Source organism: Dipodomys ordii, unplaced genomic scaffold, assembly GCF_000151885.1.
Source record: "Dipodomys ordii isolate 6190 unplaced genomic scaffold, Dord_2.0 Scaffold11, whole genome shotgun sequence".
Lineage (NCBI taxonomy): Eukaryota > Metazoa > Chordata > Mammalia > Rodentia > Heteromyidae > Dipodomys > Dipodomys ordii.
The window spans coordinates 2,641,418-2,659,440 of NW_012267227.1; the positions used below are offsets into that span (position 1 = coordinate 2,641,418).

Genomic DNA, 18,023 nt, shown 5'->3' on the forward strand with positions numbered 1-18,023 from the left:
CACACATACACACACACAGACAAACCACACAAACACATATACTTTCAGAAAATACATACTAAAGTTTTAATAAAGTATGAATAAAGTATGGTATTAGCTATAATGCCTATAATCTTGGAGGCTGAGATAATCTTGATTCAAAGCCAGCTAGGGCAGGAAAGTCTACGAGACTATCTCCAGCTACCAAGAAGCAGGAAGTGGTGCTGTGGCTAAAGAGGTAGAGAGCCAGCCTTGAGCAAAAAAAGGTCAGGGACGGCTTTCCTAGGCCACACACACACACACACACACACACAGAGTGGTAATTCATTTCCAACACACACACACACACACACACACACACACACACACAGTGGTAATTCATTTCCAATGATCCAGGAAAAAAAAAAAGTGTAGAAGAGAGAAAGTGCTTGAAAGATTAAAAAGCAAGTCAGTCTTGAGTATTTGGGTGTGTTCTTTGTACTAGTCTTTTCTGCAACTTTTCTGTTTAGATTAGTTCCAAACAAGTTTTTGCACTGAGAAAGCATTATGACATTTGGGCTAGGGTGTAGAAACGCTGGGTGGGGAGGGGTTGGGCTGAGGGAGGGACAGGGCCTCCAGCTCAGTCTATTAAAAGGGCCTTAAAATTGAGATGGGGGGAGGGGGAGGGAGAAACTGGTCATAGCGCTGACCTGTCCTGTGCTCCTTCAAGGCCAGTCTTGGAGCTGGCTCCCATACCAACAAACAGGCTTGGGGCAGAGGAGTTGTGTAAAAAGAGATTTATTGCCAAACTTCAAGAAAGATGCTTTTAGAAGCAGAAGACACTGAAGGTTAAGAAGGCAGCCCCTGTGGGTCCCCTCCTCGTCCTCTCCACCCTGGGCACTCAGGCAGCCAAACAACGCAAGGGAACCAGTGATTTGGCCACTGAGGTGGCTCAGAGCTACATGCCCAGCTAGTTGCTCAGTGGAGGAGGAGACTGGGTCTCCCAATTCCTGGAGGCAAGGTGACTTGGCTAAAGCCAAGAGCCCTGGCTGCTGGTGGGGGAAAGCCGGTCCCTGGGGGAAGGTGGCAGGGAGTCACGTGACTATGCCCCAGAGGACACTCTCGGAAATGGAGGAAAGGCAGACTATGGCATGGGGGTTTAAGGAGTGTTGTTTGGGGCAGGGTGATGAGGGCTCAGAAGCCGTGGTCTTGCTGTTCATCTCCACCCAGCCTGGTATGGACTCCTTTCAGGACAGGTTTCTACCGGTGTTGGAAGGCCTCAGTGGGCACAGCTGGTAGCTGGGGTGGGCTAAGTGGACAGAAAGACCAGGGCCTGCTGCAATGATCCTCCCTTCCCCCCCCTCCCAACCCAGGCCCCACCTTCAGTCCAGCTGCTGGGGGCGGGAGGAAGGCAGGGGAGAAGGCTGGGTGAGTGAGTTCCCAGAGCTAGGGGCCATAGGGGCGGACTGGGACCAGGAACGGCCCAGGAAAAGAGAGAAGAAAATACTCTCCCTCCTTAGGAGGGACCTGGGGATTGGTCTCAGACTCTAGCAAGCACAGAAATGACAGGAATACTGGATTTGTTTGGGTTGAACCCCGAAGACTCAGATAAATCTCATTTGAGAGGTACAAAAGTCTGGGGACAGGTGGGACTCTAAAGGTTGATTTATAATCATTATGGACAGGTTTTTCAGTTGTTTTTTTTTTTTGTCGGTCGTAGGGCTTGAACTCTGGGCTTGGGCGCTGTCCCTCAGCTCTTCAGCTCAAGGCTAGCGCTCTACCACTTGAGCTACAGCGCCACTTCCGGTTTTCTGGTGGTTTATTGGAGATAAGAGTCTCACGGTCTCTCCTGCCCGGGCTGGCTTTGAACCGCGATCCTCAGATCTCAGCCTCCTGAGTAGCTAGGATTACAGGCGTGAGCCGCCAGCGCCCGACTTGTTTTGTTTTTTAATGATGTAATTGGGGGTTTAAAATCCAGGCCCTAAGTGCTGTCCCTAGATCTCAGCCTCCTGAGTAGCTAGGCATGAACTACTGGTGCCTGGCCAGTTTTTCACTTGCTAACATCAGGCCACTCTGAGGTTTACCTAGGCAGGAATCTGCAATACTGGTCTAGGAGCAGAGACTAGGAGACCCTTGGAGTTCCTCTCCTCCCTAGAATCTTCCAGATCTGAGCTTCCCATCACAACTCATCAAAGCAGAGGGGTCAGCAGGGAAGGAAACAGGCCTAGAGTAGGCCGTACAGCTAAGGGCTTCGTCTGGAAGATGCTTATCATTTGGCTTAAGACTCCAGCTGGACTCTAGGTTTCACCCAGCTGGACAGATGACCCTACAGCCTAGACCAAAGGCCTCTGAGGGGCTAACTGCTGCCAGGAACATCTGGAGATGGGGAAAGCGAGGCGGGGGTGGGGGGTGGGGGGGGAGGGCTCAGCTCTGCTCTATTCAGAAGTCAGGAATGTAAACTACTAGGGGTGGGGACCCAGAGAAACCCCAGAAACCCCAAGCACTGTGCCAAAGCCCTGGGCCGTTTGGAATAAGCACACAGCATACAGGGCCTAAGTGTGTGGACCAATCCAAGCCAGAGGCCTGGAGGCCAGGTCAGACCAGGGAGCCACAGTGGCCCTGGGTGGCACCTGGCACCACCGGTCAAGTCAGGGTAAGAAGGATCCCAGGAGATTCTTCAAGTCCTCGTCAAATCCAGTGTGCCCAGGTGTCCTTGTACAGCCTGGGCTATGGGTGCATTTCTCAGCAGGGCTGGGCTGTGACAGATACGATGACCCCAAGGATGCTTGCGTCTGTGTGCCACAGGCCTAGGGTGCGCTTCTCCTGTACAGGGTCACCAGCTCCTTCCGCTTCTCTCTTAGCCCAGAGGCTTCCGGGTTGAGCTCTCCTAAATCCTTCATCTCCTGCAAGACCTGAGTGGCCTGTCTCAGCTGCTCCACGGCCTGGCTGAGCAAGGTCTCCGCACTCACGGGGGGTGGCTCGCTGCCCAGCACTTTGTTCAACAGTTTCTCCGTCTTCTCTGAGGCCACCTTCACCTCCAGCTGGGCCCGATACAGCTGTTCCCTGGGCAGCTGTGGATGCCGGGGACCTTCTCCAAGCAAGTTCCCAAGGGAGGAGCAGCGGGGATGGAACGGAGGCGGCGAGTCCCAGCGGGGCAGGGCTGGGGATGGGGCGGCATCCTGAGGGGAAGTCTCTGGGGTGCCCTTGGCCTGGGCTGGCTTGCTTGGCTCGGCACTGTCATCCATGCCGTTCACTGAGACCTGCTCAGGGCCTGACGCAGCGTTCTCAGCGGCCCCAGGACTGAGGGCTGGACCAGAAACTTCCACCCCATTCAAGCAGGCCTTCATTTTCTCTGATAAGATTTTCGGTGGGGGTGCGGGGGGCTTCCTACCCTCCCTGGGGGTAGCCTCCAAAGTGTCAGACGAGGGCACCCGAGACAGTTCTGCGCCCTCAGGAGCAGGGGGCTCCTCAAAGCTGGAGTTGTCCCAGCTCACCATTAGTTTGTCGGGCAAGACGTTGCTGGGGGGCAATTTCAAACCACCATCCTCCCCCACCGGCGTCTCTGAATCCTCTTGGCCCTCGGAGCTGGCTGAGATGGGGGTTGGGGTTCTCTCCCCCACAGGAGTCTCTACCCCATCACTAAGGTTGGTCCTCTCAAGTGCTGGGGAAGGCTTGGCAGGAGGCATGGGAGGCTGTGGCGTCTCCCGGGGCTGGGCTGGGCTGACGTCATGGCCTGGGGTAAACACAGGAGGCCCGCTGTCTGGAACATCCAGGTCCAGGCGTAAAATCCCATCAGACGCTGCGTTGGCCACCTGATAGGAGGGGAGGGGGGATGGTATCTAGGTGTCAAGTGTATGTCAAGCCCCCTCACTCCTGCAGCCCTTTCTGGAGCTTTCTGTTCCACCCATCTACCCACTCTCCAGTCCATGCCTGCCCAGCTCTGACTGCCAGAAGGCAGCGGTACCAATCAGGTGGCCGCCCACACACCACCCCCCTTAATGTTATCCTAGGGACACAGGGGAGAAAGCCAGCCGCCCCACAGTCGTGGGGAATCTTCTCAGGGAGCCTGGAACAGAGCTGGCCAGGAGGCCTTTTCCCAAGATCCCTCATAGACTCGAGGCTCTAGCTGGGACCCTCACTCCCTTTTGCAAGCAACTCATGATCTGGCCAACACCTGCTCTATATGTCCCTGGAGACCACCAGGAAGCGCATGTTCTGGAGATATCCCCCAGTAAACACATGCATGCACACATGCATATAGGCATGTGCACACACACATGTGTGCATGTGTGAGCACACACATCTGCACACTCTATCTCTGAGTTCTTGTGAGGCCCCCCTCTCCAAGGCTTGCCCTCTCCCCACCCCATCGAGGATGGGGTGTCCTATGCTCCCTGGGACCTCATTTCCTCTCTGCAGCGCCTTTCCTTCAGCTGCCCCATCTGAGACCTTGGAGCCTTCCTATCCATGGGTCCTCCCCTCTGGGATCTCCACAGTAATGTTCCCCACAGCAGTCCTGACTCCTCTCCGAAAAAACTGTCAATGTCGCCACCTGCTTTTCCTTGCTACTTGTGGCTGTCAGGACCCATGCCCATCCCTCGGGGGATGCACTGCCCCCCCTTGCTGTTTCTTCCCTGGCTGCTCAACTCCAGCCTCTAATGTCACCCTTGCCTTTGGGGATCCGGTCGTGGGGCCTGAACTCTGGGCCTGGGTGCTGTCCCTCAGCTTTTCAGCTCAAGGCTAGCACTACCACTTGAGCCACAGCGCCAGTTCCGGCTTTTTTTGTCTTTTTGCTTATGTGGTGCTGAGGAATCGAACCCAGGGCCTCAGGCATGCAAGGCTCTACCACTGAGCCACCTTCCCAGCCAATCACTCTTGCCTTTGGAACCCTCCCCCGCATCAGCTCCACTGCTCTGAAAGAGGCATCCCCTTTCCTCTCCTCACTATGTGGGCCCAGGGCCTCCCTCCAGCCCTGTGCCACCTCTGGCCACCATCCTGACCTGTCCATTCCTCACATTCAAGCATAAGCCAGGGTGGGTCCTGCTTTGCATTCTCTTCCATGGGTCCCTCCCTCTTCACCCCATCCTGCAGCCTATGAGGGGAGCCCCCTCCCCCACTCCTTCCCAGGGGGGCCCCCTTTTCCTTCCCCTCAACCCAACCTGCCCTACCCACGGCCTCAAACTGACCCCTGAGGATAATGTCCCCAGCTCCAGGGAGCCTCAGGAAACAGGTTGTCCTGAGCCTGCCTGCCACCTGAAGGAGCTGGGGTCTCAGGCTCACCAGATCTCCCAGCATCCAAACTGAGGGCAAGACCTTACCTCCTTCAAGTGGATTCTCGTTGGTGGTCGGCGTTTTTGGCCCCCACGAACGCGGTCCCTTGTCACATGCTCCAGGGCACAGCTCTTGTCTACCTTTACCTAGGAGGGAGAGGGAAATAGGTGAGCCCCAGCCAGTCCTTTGGGGAGAAGGGGAAATACTGACTTCGCCAACTCATTGGCAGGGTCTGGTACCCCTGTACCTCATGCTTGCTTGGCAGGGCCAATATTGGAGCCCGCTATGAGATACCTCTGCTGCCTGGCTTGGCCATGCTGCCACTGGTGGACCCTATGCTAAGTCTGAAGCTCTCTTATTCTCTGCAGCTGCCCTGTTTATCTCAGTTTTGCTGCCTAAATATGGGCTCTCAGAACTTCCCCTCAAACATCTAAGCAGCTTTGGAAAGTAGGGAGAAGCTAAGCCCATGAGATTGCTACCCTCTAGATTTCGTTTCCAGAAAAGGCCTGCCCTGGCCCCGGCCACGCTCGCCGCTCCCTGAGGATTACCCAGAGAGAACCAAGTCTCTACTGGTTAGGTCTGACTGCATAGAGGGCAGCAGCTCTTCTCTGAGGACCAGGAAAGGGGGCCAGGGGTAGCTAGAAAGCCAGAGTAAGCTTCACATGGGAAACGAGGCATAGGTGGCTCATGCCTGTCATTTTAGCTACTCAGGAGGCTAAGATGAGGATTGTGTGTCGAAGCCAGCCCAAGCAGGAAAGTATTGTTTTCATTTAACTATCCCACAAAGGTGGGAAGTGTAGCTATGGCTCGAGTGGTAGAGCTCTAGCTTCCGAAGTAACTAGGATTACAGGCGTGAGCCACCGGCACCCAGGATCCACCACCCACTTTGAGAAGCTATGGTGAGGATTAGCTGAAGTAAGGCCCAGGGTGTAGAGCAGCAGCATAATTAAAGGGTGGTCTGGGTAAAGTAGGCAGATCCTCTCCCAGACCACGCATAGGTGGGCCAGAGGACTCAGAACCAACCACACCACACTGTCCTACCTCATCGAAGGCTTTGTTCTTGCCCCGGTTAATTCCTTCATTGAGGGCTTTGATCCAGGATTCCTTCTCTTCCCCACTGGGTGCCTGGAATTTGATGTCACTGACCTTTGAGAAAGACACGTAGGTTAGATGGTAGGCATCTATGGGGCTCACGTTTGAGGTCTTTTGTGTTGCTTAGACAGAGTCTTGCTATGTAGCCCAGGCCGACCTTAATCTCAACCATCACCCTACTTTAGCTTCCCAGAGTGCTGGGATTACAGGCATGTGCCACCATACCTCACTCACTACACTGAAGGTCTGTAGAAGCTTCCTATCCCCAGTTTTCAAAGTCAAACCAAAATGACCTCACAACAAAAAGATCTGGTACCAGATCTTGGGGACAAGTGTGGACAGACCCAGCAGAAAAGGGGATCTAAAGTGTGGACAGACCCAGCAGAAAAGGGGATCTCTCCCAGGCTACCACTTCCAGAGGCTTGGACAGAAGCACCCTGGCCCGTGGAGAGTTCTGATCTGGTTCTGGCTTGCCAGGACTACCCCAGACAGCTGCCTGAACTCTGGCTTCAGTTCTCTTCAAGTAGGAATAGTTCTAGTCAATACTCAACAATAAGGTGAGTGTACTATCAAAGGTGATGGGCATGAAGGGTGTTCAGGAATTAGGACCACCCTTAGCTCCACACTGGGTCCCAAACCCAGCTCTGACCTTAAGTGAAAATTATACCCCAACTCCTGAAACTCCAGGTTCTTTCCGGCCTTGAATTACAGGCTTTAAAGAAAAGGGCATCAGGGCTGGGAAGGTGGCTCAGTGGTAGAGCGCTTGCCTTGCATGCATGAGGGCCTGGGTTCGATTCCTCAGCACCACAGAAGCAAAAAGAAAAAAGCCGGAAGTGGCTCTGTGGCTCAAGTGGTAGAGCGCTAGCCTTGAGCTGAAGAGCAGACGGACAGTGCCCAGGCCCAGAGTTCAGGCCCCACGACTGGACCCCAGAAAAAAAAGGGAGCATCAAAGCCAGGCATTGGTGGCTCAAGCCTGTAATCCTAGCTACTCAGGAGGCTGAGATCTGAGGATCGTGGTTCAAAGCCAGCCGGGCAGGAAAGTCCTTGAGGCTCTTATCTCCAATAAACTGCCAGAAAACCGAAGTGGTACTGTGACTCAAGTGGTAGAGCTCTAGTCTTGAGCTGAAGAGTGCAGGGACAGTGTCCAGGCCCAGAGTTCAAGCCCCACAGCCAACAGAAAAGAAAAGAAAAGAAAAGGGCATCAGGAAGCCAATTCCAACCCCTGATCATGCAGATGAAGAGAGAGGCCCATGGGTACAATGACATTTGGTCGACATGGCGTCTAGTAGACTCCTCTTGACTTCTTGACTCCTGAATCCCAGAAGTTGAGGTGTGGCTCACATATTAGAGGGACAGCCCTGAGCCTATGTCAGAATGGAAGGCAGCTCAGAGCCCTGGCCCTGCCAGGCCCAATGGTAGGAAGGATGATGGCAGGAGTGATGCCATGCAGCATGGTTACGTTGGCCACTGGGGCCTCCAAGATGGACAGGTCACCAGTAACAGCTCATCTTGGGCCTCAGTTTCTTCAGCCATAAGAGAACAGCACCATATCTGCCTCAGGGAGCATTAAAAAAAAATGGGCTGGGTGCTGATGATTCACATTTGTAATCCTAGCTACTCAGGAGGCTGAAATCTGAGGATCATGGTTCAAAGTCCAGCCGAGGCACAAAAACCTGTGTGAGTCATCTCCAATTGATCACCAAAAAACTGGAAGTAGATAGCACCCAGGCCCTGTGACTGACCAAAAAAAAAAAAAAAACCCAAAGAAAGTATTTGGGCCTCATGTAAGGCTCTGGGGTCAAAAAGTAACTGAACAGCCCGGCACCAGTGGCTCCTGCCTATAATCCTAACTACTCAAGGGGCTGAGATCTAAGGATCACAGTTCAAAGCCAGCCCAGGCAGGAAAGTCCTTGAGACTCTTATCTCCAACTAACCACCAGAAAACCAGAAGTGGTACTGTGGCTCAAGTGGCAGAGTACTTGCCTTGAGCTGAAGAGCTCAGGAACAGCACCCAGGTCCAGAGATCAAGCCCCACGGCTGACGAAAAAAGACAACAAAGACGGTATGGTTCTTTCAACCTATTATCTAGAGTTGTTCATATCACAGAGTCCGAGAGTAAAAAGGCCAAGCACTAGTAGCTCATGCTTTTAATCCTAGACAGTTAGGCTGGGATCTGAGGATCACATCTTTTAGCCATCCCAGCAGTGATGTTTGTATGACTCTATCTTCAATTAATCAGCAAAATGCTGTCCTAGAGGTATGGCTCCAAGTGGTAGAGTATCAGCAGTGAATGAAAAAAGCCAAGTAAGGGCTGGGAAGGTGGCTCAGTGGTAGAGCGCTTGCCTTGCATGCCTGAGGCCCTGGGTTCGATTCCTCAGCACTAGCCTTGAGCTGAAGAGCTGAGGGACAGCGTCCAGGCCCAGAGTTCAGGCCCCACAACCAACAAAAATAAATAAATAAAATAAGATAGTTAAGATGTTAAAATAATAATCTCATGGGGCTTCTCTGCCTGGACTGGCTTCGAACCGCGACCCTCAGATCTCAGTCCTCTGAGTAGCTAGGATTTTATGTTATGTGTATATAACTATAATTTACTTATTTATTTATTTTGGCCAATCCTGGGGTTTGAAGGGCACTGTCGGGAGCTTCTTTTCCTCAAGGGTAGCAATCCTACCCCTTGAGTCACAGTGCCATTTCCAGCCTTTTCTATGTATATGGTACTAAGGAATTGAACCCAGGACTTCATGCATGTTAGGCAAGCATTCTACCACTAAGCCACATTCCCAGCTATGGCCACAATTAAAAAAAAAGATATATCTCCTCTGGCCTACTGGCTCAAGTCTGTAATCCCAGCTAAGTGGGAGGCATTGCAGGAAGATTGCAATCTGAGGCTTGGTTAGACAAAACATGAGACCATATCTGAAAAATGACCCAAAGCATAAAGGGTTGGAGGTGTGGCTCAAGTAATGGAATGTGCCTGTCTAGCACGAACAAGATCTGAGTTCAAACCCCAGTATCCCCTATCCAGAAATATCCAAAATGCTAAACTGGGGGCTGAATTGAGTGAATGCTGATAACACCAATTAATGCTGTTGCTTCACTTCCTTACAAACAATCCCAGTTTCCTCATCTGAAAAATGGGTTAACACAGATTACTTCCAAGTGATGGGGAGGGAATCAGACAGGGTTTCAAGCCAGACACATAGTAGGCCCAAGGTAATTAGTTACTGAATGAATGAACCAAAAAAATGAATGAACTGGCCCAGTACTCCTTTCCTTAGCCCCTTTTTGGACAGCTGCCTATTCCTTGACCTCAAAGTGCCCTAGTTCTTTGTTGTCCGTGGCCAGCCTGCCCATCCCCCGCCCTGGTGTTAGATAGCCCAGCCTCCCCTCCCCCAACTCTCCCAGTTATGTAATACCGCTGTGTGCCTGGCCTGGCCCCTCGGCATCCTCATTATATAACTTCCTCCTGGCAGCGCCACCTCCTTCTCATACGGGGCTCCCAGGGTCCCCCCTGCACACTATGCAGAGCCAACTGCTCATTTGCATGAGCAGGGTAAATTCAACCCTGGCAGTAGATCTGCAGTTAAGTCAGAAACTCCAGGACACCTTGGCAACTGCCTCTCAGCTCAGCGATCAGGGCTGCTGGGGCTCAGGGAGGGACCACACTGCATCCACCAGGGGAGGGGGGGACAGAGGGGGAAGGTCTCCTGCAAGGGCCATTCACTCGCGTGCTGGGAAAGGGGACACAAAGCTAGCCCCAATGACCCCAGCTGCTGCTCCCATCCAGGAGCTCTGAGCAAGGGAGCAAGGGATGGGGCCACGCTGGGGCAGGACTCAGCACCCCAGAGAGCTGAAGACATACATGGAAGCCTAGAGCAACAGAGGGGCAGGGAAGAGTCCCGTGGATTGGGTCTGGTCCCTGCACTGGTGGCTCAAGACTTTAATCCTAGCTGCTCGGGAGGCTGACATCTGAGGATCCTGGTTTGAAGCCAACCAGGGCTAAGTTGTCTGCAGTTAACCACCCAAAAGCCACAAGTGTTGTGGGGTGCCAAGACTCGCACCTCTAATCCTCACTACTCTACAGGCTGAGATCTGAGGATTGCAGTTCAAAGCCAGCTGGGGCAGGAAAGGCCTGGAGATTTTTTTTTATCTCCAATGAAGCAGCAAAAAAGCCGAAAGTGGAGTTCTGATTTAAGTGGTAGAGTGCTAGCCTTGCGCAATAAAACTCCAGAATAATGCTTTGGCCCTGAGGATCAAGCCCCAGTAGTACTGGCACTGGCATGTGTGCACGGAACAAAACTACAAAAACAGAACTATCAGATCCAACTCGTGCTCTGGCCTTTGCCCACTGGCTGAGCCTACCTGAGGCTGCGGTGTGTTCTGGGAAAGTACTGGCTGCCTGAGAAGGAAATGTCCTCAGGGAAGAGCCCACAGGTTACAGCTCTACCCTGAAGCATTCTGAAGCATTCCACAAGCATGACTGGAAGAGAGACAACTACAACAAACGCAGAAAAGGGGCCATGTCTTGAAGGGCCGAAGCTACACAGGTCCCTGCCACATGCCTGTCCAAGAACAGAGGCCTGGCTACAAACTTAGATGCTAATAAGACAGGCCACAGAATAGGCCCTCAGGCCTGGGAAAGGGGGAAGGGCAGAAGGGCAGAGAGGAAAGGGGGGGCGGAGGGGGACGAGAGGAGGCAGGAAAGAGGAAAGAGCCAAGCTGGCCAAGACCAGCAGGACAGCCAGGCCCAGCAGTGGCCACCCTGCTTCCTGGCAGCGGCCGCCTGTGACCTCATGGGCAGGGGCGTGGGGATGGAGAGGCAGAGGGAGAGGGCCATGCAAGACACTGGAGTCTTTGTTTATTTGATTAGAGAGGAAAAAGGCGGCCTCAGGACCAGACAGCCAGGGTCACATGACCTCCCGGCCTTACTGGAGGCTGTGCTGAAGGATGGGGAACACCCAGGGTGATGAGAAAGGCAGCCAAGAGGACACTGAGGAGAGGATGCTCTGGGCCAGTCTACCATCTGGCCTCTGGGAAAGCCCTCAAACTGAGCTGGGGTGGCGAGGAGGATCGAGGGGGGCCTTTCCCCCTGAGGCCACCATTGCTGCCTTCATATAGCTCCATCGCTAGTCTCAGAGCCAATCTGAACTCTAGGCAGGGTAAGGAGACGGAAGAGACGGGGTGGCTGAAGAAGCTGAGAGCTCAGCTGCAATAATCAGGCCTCTCTGAAGGTAATGTCCTACCCAGAGCTGGGCCTGACCCAGGTAGTGGACAACAACCCTCAGGGGTAGGGAATGGAAGTGGGTCACAAAGCAGCATGGGTAGAGGACTGAGACAAGTCCCCTCCTCCCCACACAGGCACACCAAGTGACACCCACACAAAGACCCCAGCAGAACCATGTCTCGGTGACATGCACATGACCACAGGACTGGCACACAGCAGACATGCAATTTGCCTCTCTCACACAGACACGTATACAGCATCCACTCAAAGATCGGCAGGTCTCCAGGATACAGTAAAGCCTACAGGGTCTGAGAGACCAGAAATGTGACTTGTGTCCTCAAAGAGCCCTGAACAGCAGATATTGTAATCGTGGGCTCAGCCCATGAACTCTCAGAACAGTATAAACCTATGCAGGGTGACAGTGGCTCCCCCCTGTATTCCTCGCTACTCAGGAAGCTGAGATCTGAGATTCTCAGTTTGAAGCCAGCCCCAGCAGGGAAGTCTGGGAGACTTTTATCTCCAATTAACTAGCAAAAAAAAAACTGCAAGTGGAGTTGTGGCTCAAGTGGTAGAGCACCAACCGTGAGTAAAAAAGCCAAGTGATAGTATGCAGGCCTGAGTTTAAGCTCTAATACCAGCACACAAATGAACAAACAACAAGAAAAAAAAGACCCATGGCTCTTCCCTTGGGCATGGGTATTCCCAACTAATACCCAGTATTAGAATTCTACAGCCTACTTCCCCTGCCCTGCCCTCTGCAGCGTGGATTGATAAAGCATTATGGTCTCTTTCCAGAGACCACAGAAGCTTGGGTTCTTCCCTCTAAAACTAGAAGAGAAATGAAATGGCTCCAGCAGGCCCAGACCAGACCTGCTCCCTACCTCCCTATTCTCTGTGAGTCAGCCCCAACTATACAAGGCACCTGGTGACATGCAGAGTTTAGGGTGAGGTGTGGAGGGAAGGGAACTGGCAGGAGGTGCTGGACTCCGCTGCCAGCCTCAAATCTGATCCCCCTCTCCTCCTGACATCTGTGAAATTACACCCTGGGGCAACACCTGCCAGACTCCCACCAGGGAAAAGTGGTACAAACAGCAAACTATCTGCACTCAAGGGAAAGAATCTCTCAGGTTCGTGATCTTTCCCAGCTATAGCCAAGAAAGGACAGAGCTGCAGCCTCCTAGCCCTGGAACCAAGAGGAGTCGAGAGGAGGGAGATAAAGGAAAGGCCACGCCCTTGCCTCTGTCCTAGACTCTAAGGTGCTGCAGGCCTGGCAGGGTGGAGTCATCTACAGCAAGCTCAGCCAAAGGCCTCCTGTATCCAGGGTACAGGGGAGGGCCAAGGACCCACCTCCAACAGCTACTTGCAACTATGGGCTGGAGTCCTGAGGGAAGGAAAGAAGAGATCTCAGCAGACTCTAAGTGCATTGTCCATCAACTAGGGACTGGGTGGCTCCAAGATAGAATGGACAGAAGGTCCAATCTGTTCCTGCGTTTGCACCTCAGTCCATTCAACAGGGAATCTGCAGGCTGCTTTGAGTGGTTGGGCCAGCCTTGCCTTTATCCCCAGTGTGATCTTAGACAGATCTTGGCCTTGAGAGAGAGAGAGACAGTCAGCAGCAGGCATTCTCTCTTACCTTGTTCCCTGGGGATCGCAGGAGGATAAAGCGATGCTTCCGCTTCAGGAGGGCACGGAGGTCCTGACACTTCTCATAGCTGCCCAGTTCCACAGTCTCCACACACTTCTGCTCATCCTGAGGGGAGAGAAACAAAGGATATGAGCTGGCAGGAGCCAGACCCACCCAGATACTCAGCCACCCAGGCCATACTCCAGACCTAGATCCTACTCAGAGAAGACATCACGTCACCAAATTATGGTATTCAGACTCTGGTGTGCATGTACTCTTTAAAGGGTGCCCACAAAACTCACCATCCCTAAAAGAAATGGGACATACATTCTGGGGGCAGGCATGTGTCTAGGGCTGGGTCCATTGTACCTAAGGCCAGAGATACAAATAGAGAGAAAGTGGAAGAGACTTAGAAAGGATACCTGGGAATTTATATAGGCCCAGAGGCCCGGCAGAGATTTGTAGAGAAGGTAGACTAAAAAAGGGATGCAGGATGTCACAAAAGGAGAAGAGAGGGCTGGGAAGGTGGCTCAGTGGTAGAGTTCTTGCCTTGCATACTCGAGGCCCTGGGTTCGATTCCTCAGCACCACATAAGCAAAAAGAAAAAAGCCGGAAGTGGCGCTGTAGCTCAAGTGGTAGAGCACTAGCCTTGAGCTGAAGAGCTGAGGGACAGCGCCCAGGCCCAGAGTTCAGGCCCCACGACCGGACCCAAAAAAAAAAAAAAAAAAAAGGGAGAAGAGAATCTGCACGATCATAGGGAAGCTGGGCACTGGTGTCTCAATCCTCGCTACTCAGGAGACTGAGTTCTGGGGATCAATGTTCCAAGTCAGTCAGGGCAGAAAAATCTATGAGATTGTTGTTTTTTTTGTCAGTTGTGGGGCCTGAACTCTGGGCCTGGGCGCTGTCCCTCAGCTCTTCAGCTCAAGGCTAGCGCTCTACCACTTGAGCCACAGCGCCACTTCCAGCTTTCTGGTGGTTAATTGGAGATAAGGGTCTTACAGACGTTCTTGCAGGAGCTGGCTTTGAACCTCAATCCTCAGATCTCAGCCTTCAGAGTAGCTAGGATTACAGGCGTGAGCCACTGGCGTCTGGCCCATGAGATTCTTTATCTCTAGTTAACCATCAAAAGGCTGGAAGTAGGGCTGGGAAGGTGGCTCAGTGAGCTTGCTTTGCATGCCTGAGACGCTGGGTTCGATTCCTCAGCACCACATGAGCAGAAAAAGCTGGAAGTGGCCCTGTGGCTCAAGTGGTAGAGCACTAGCCTTGAGCTGAATTGCTGAGGGACAGCATCCAGGCCCAGAGTTCAGGCCCCATGACAAAAAAAAAAAAAAAGGCTGAAAGTGGAGTTGTGGCTCAAATGCTAACTTTGAGCAAAAAAGCTCAGGGATAGTGATCAGGATCTGAGTTCAAGCCCTAGGACCTATATACACAAAAAGAAAAGGAAGGGAGAAGGAAGGAAGGAAGGAGGGAAGGAAGGAAGGAAGGAGAGAAAGAAGGAAAGAAAGATAAAGAAAAGAAAAAAGAGAAGAAAAAGAAAAGGAGGGCTAGGAATGTGGCTTAGTGGTAAAGTGCTTGCCTACCCATGCAAGAAGCCCTAAGTTCAATTCCAGAAAAAGCTGGAAGTGGCACTGTGGCCCAAGTGGTAGAGCGCTAATCCTGAGCAACAGAAGGACAGAGCCCAGTCCCTGAGTTCAAGCCCCAGGATTGGCCAGAAAGAAAAAAGAAAAGGGAAAAGGACTCTGATACCTAGTAAGCACTTCTGCATACTAGGTTCTCCTAGGCCCCCCAAGGCCCCTGAAAGCCCAGAGCCTCAGTGTCTATCTCTTTTTGACAGAGGGAATGAGGCTAGAGGGGAAGTGTCTTTCCCTAGGGGCCAGCCCCAAGCCACAGGCCTGAGCCAAGCGAGGGTCTCTGCTGTACACCACACATCACCCAGCCCAAGGTGTGAGCAGCATCTTCTCAGTATGCTGCTCTATGCCAGAGCTTCTCCCAATGTGGCGCCTAGGCCAGCAGCATCAGTACAACCTAAGAATTTGCTAGAAACATAAAACTCTTATACAGAAGCCCTATTGAATCATAAACCTAGGGGCATAGGTCTGGCAATGTGAGGTGATGTGTGTGTGTGTGTGTGTGTGTGTGTGTGTGCACGCATGCGCGTGCGTGATGGTCATGGGGTTTGAACTTAGGCCTAGGGTGCTTTCCCGGAGCTATTTCCTCAAGGCTAGTGCTCTACTACTTGACGCCCCAGCTCCACTTCTAACTCTTTGGTGGTGAATGAACTTTCCTGCCTGGGCTGGCTTGGAACCTCGATTATCAGATCTCAGCCTCCTAAGTAGCTAGGATTTATAGGTGATCCAACAGCATCTGGTAGTAATGTGAGTTTTAACTAGTCCTCCAATGACCCTTTAGTATGTGAAAGTTTGAGGATCACCACCCAACATTTCTGGGGGTGAAGCCTGGTGCTCAGTACCCTTTTATTTTTGTCTTTTTGGTAATACTGGGTTTAGACCCAAGGCCTCATGCTTGCTAGGCAGGTGCTCTACCACTTGAGTCATGACTCGAGCTCTATTTGCTTCATTTGTGTTTCTGATAAGGTTTTGTGTTTTGGACCAAAGCGAGCCTTGGACTGCAATCCTTCCACCTGTGGCCTCTTGTAATTGGGACTGCAGGCATGAACCACTGTGCCCAGTCTTGTTTTTGTTGGTGGTGGGGCTTGAACTCAGGGTCTAAGTGTTGTCCCTAAAGTTTTTTGTTGTTGTTGTTTTTGAGACAGGATCTCACTATGTAGCCCAGATGGTCCTGGAACTTCAGATTGTCCCACCTTAGCCTCCCCAAGTGCTAGAATTACAGGTTACAGGTTTGGACTACTACTCTTGGCTTTCTTGGGCTCTCTCTCTCTTCCTTTCTGCCAGTCCTGGGTCCTGCACTCAGGGCCTGGGCTCTGTCCCTGAGCCTCTCTGCTCAAGTCTAGCACTCTACCACTTGAGCCATAGCGCCACTTCCGGCTTTTTCTCTTTATGTGGTACTAAGGGATTGAACCCAGGGCTTCATGCATGATAGGCAAGCACTCTACCACTGAGCCATATTCCCAGCCCAACTTTCTTGGTCTTTGTCTTTGTTGTTCTCCTCCTCTTCCTCCTCTCCCCTTCCCCCACTCAGCAAAGGATTTTATTAACCTTTGTTCCAAACTTTATTCTCTCTCTCTCTCTTTTTTTTTTTTTTGGTCCAGTCGTGGGGCCTGAACTCTGTCCCTCAGCTCTTCAGCTCAAGGCTAGCACTCTACCACTTCAGCCACAGTGCCACTTCCGGCTTTTTTTTTCTTTTTGCTTATGTGTTGCTGAGGAATCAAACCCAGGGCCTCATGCATGCAAGGCAAGCGCTCTACCACTGAGCCACCTTCCCAGCCCCTCTCTGACTTCCTTAGTTTAGTTAGCTACAAAGAATGAATTCTGTTTAAGGAAAAACTGAAAAGAGTTGCAATGTCCAAGGAACTTGAGCTTAAAAATATTAAGAGATTTTGCCAGGCACCGATGGCTCATGCCTGTAATCCTAGCTACTCAGGAGGCTGAGATCTGAGGATCGTGATTCAAAGCCAGCCTGGGCAGGAAAGTCCGTGAGACTCTTATCTCTAATAAAGCACTAGAAAACTGGAAGTAGCGCTGTGGCTCAAGTGGTACAGCGCTCGTCTTGAGCTAGAGAGCGCAGGGACAGTGTCCAAGCCCAGAGTTCAAGCCCCACGACCGACTAAATATATAAATATATAAAGAGATTTAGATTTTATGAGATCCATAAACAGAAGAATTTTCAAGCCAGGCACCAGTGGCTCATGCCTGTAATCTTAGCTGCTCAGGAGGCTGAGATATGAGGATCTTGATTCCAAGCCAGCGGGGGGCAGTAAAGTCTGCAAAACTCATATCTCCAATTAAATCATGGAAAGAGCCAGCAGTGGTGCTGTGGCTCAACTAGTAGACTGTTAGACCTTGAGCAAAAGGAGCTTGAGGACAGTACCCAGGCCCAGAGTTCAAGCCTCAGGACCGACAAAATAATAAACAAAAACAAAAAAACAAAGAATTTTCAAAAAACACATTGTTCCCATAACTTCTTCAAGCTTTATCCTCTCCAGGAGTTGACTCAGTTCAGTTTGCTTCATTCTTAGAAGCCTCTAGATTCCCCACATGATAGGGAGCTTCGTCATCACTGTCCTCTCTGGAACCTTTTCCAGCTCTGAGTTTCCATCCAGATCGTGTGGTCGGGCTTCGGCCAGGCTCCTGCAGCTCCACAGATGGTCAGTACTGAGCTGTTTTTTGATACTGAGAAGCATTTGGTCAGCTGCTTTCTGTCAGCATGGCCTGATAGGCCAAGTGCTGCCAGAGGCCTTAACTTTACCATTGTTAAGGTAGATCACACTTGTTCCTTGCTTTGCAAACCCATTTACTTTTTCCATACCATAGCTACTGTTTATGTTCACCTCTCTTTCTCTCTCTCCCTCTCTCTCTCTTGTCAGGACTGGGGCTTCAAGAGCCTCCAGCTCTTACTTACTAGCTTTTTCACTCAAGGCTAATGCTCTACCACTTGAGTTACACTTCCACTTACAGCTTAGTTGTTGTGGGTTTTTGTTTGGTTGTTTTTGTTTTTTTTTTGGTTTGGTTTGGTTTTTGTCACCTTGTGGCTTGAATTCAGGGCCTAGCTCTGCCTCTCAGTTTTGTTTTGTTTTTTGGGTTTTTTTGGGGGTCAGTGGTGGGGCCTGAACTCTGGGCCTGGGCGCTATCCCTCAGCTCTTCAGCTCAAGGCTAGTGCTCTACCACTTGAGCCACAGTGCCACTTCCAGCTTTTTTCTTTTTGCTTATGTGG

General features: G+C 51.7%; 1 protein-coding gene across 1 annotated transcript in view; it reads right to left on the reverse strand.

Annotated features, from left to right (window-relative positions):
* Nucleotides 1–1,895: 1,895 nt before the first annotated feature.
* The window catches only part of Plekho2 (pleckstrin homology domain containing, family O member 2), a 29,805-nt gene continuing 13,677 nt past the window's right edge, over nt 1,896–18,023 (reverse strand). The window contains exons 3-6 of the mRNA XM_013010235.1: nt 13,182–13,298; nt 6,271–6,375; nt 5,277–5,375; nt 1,896–3,770 (exon numbers count right to left, since the gene is read on the reverse strand). Coding sequence (XP_012865689.1) covers nt 2,766–3,770; nt 5,277–5,375; nt 6,271–6,375; nt 13,182–13,298 — 1,326 coding nt within the window. The 3' untranslated portion in view covers nt 1,896–2,765. The remainder of the gene's footprint in view (nt 3,771–5,276; nt 5,376–6,270; nt 6,376–13,181; nt 13,299–18,023) is intronic.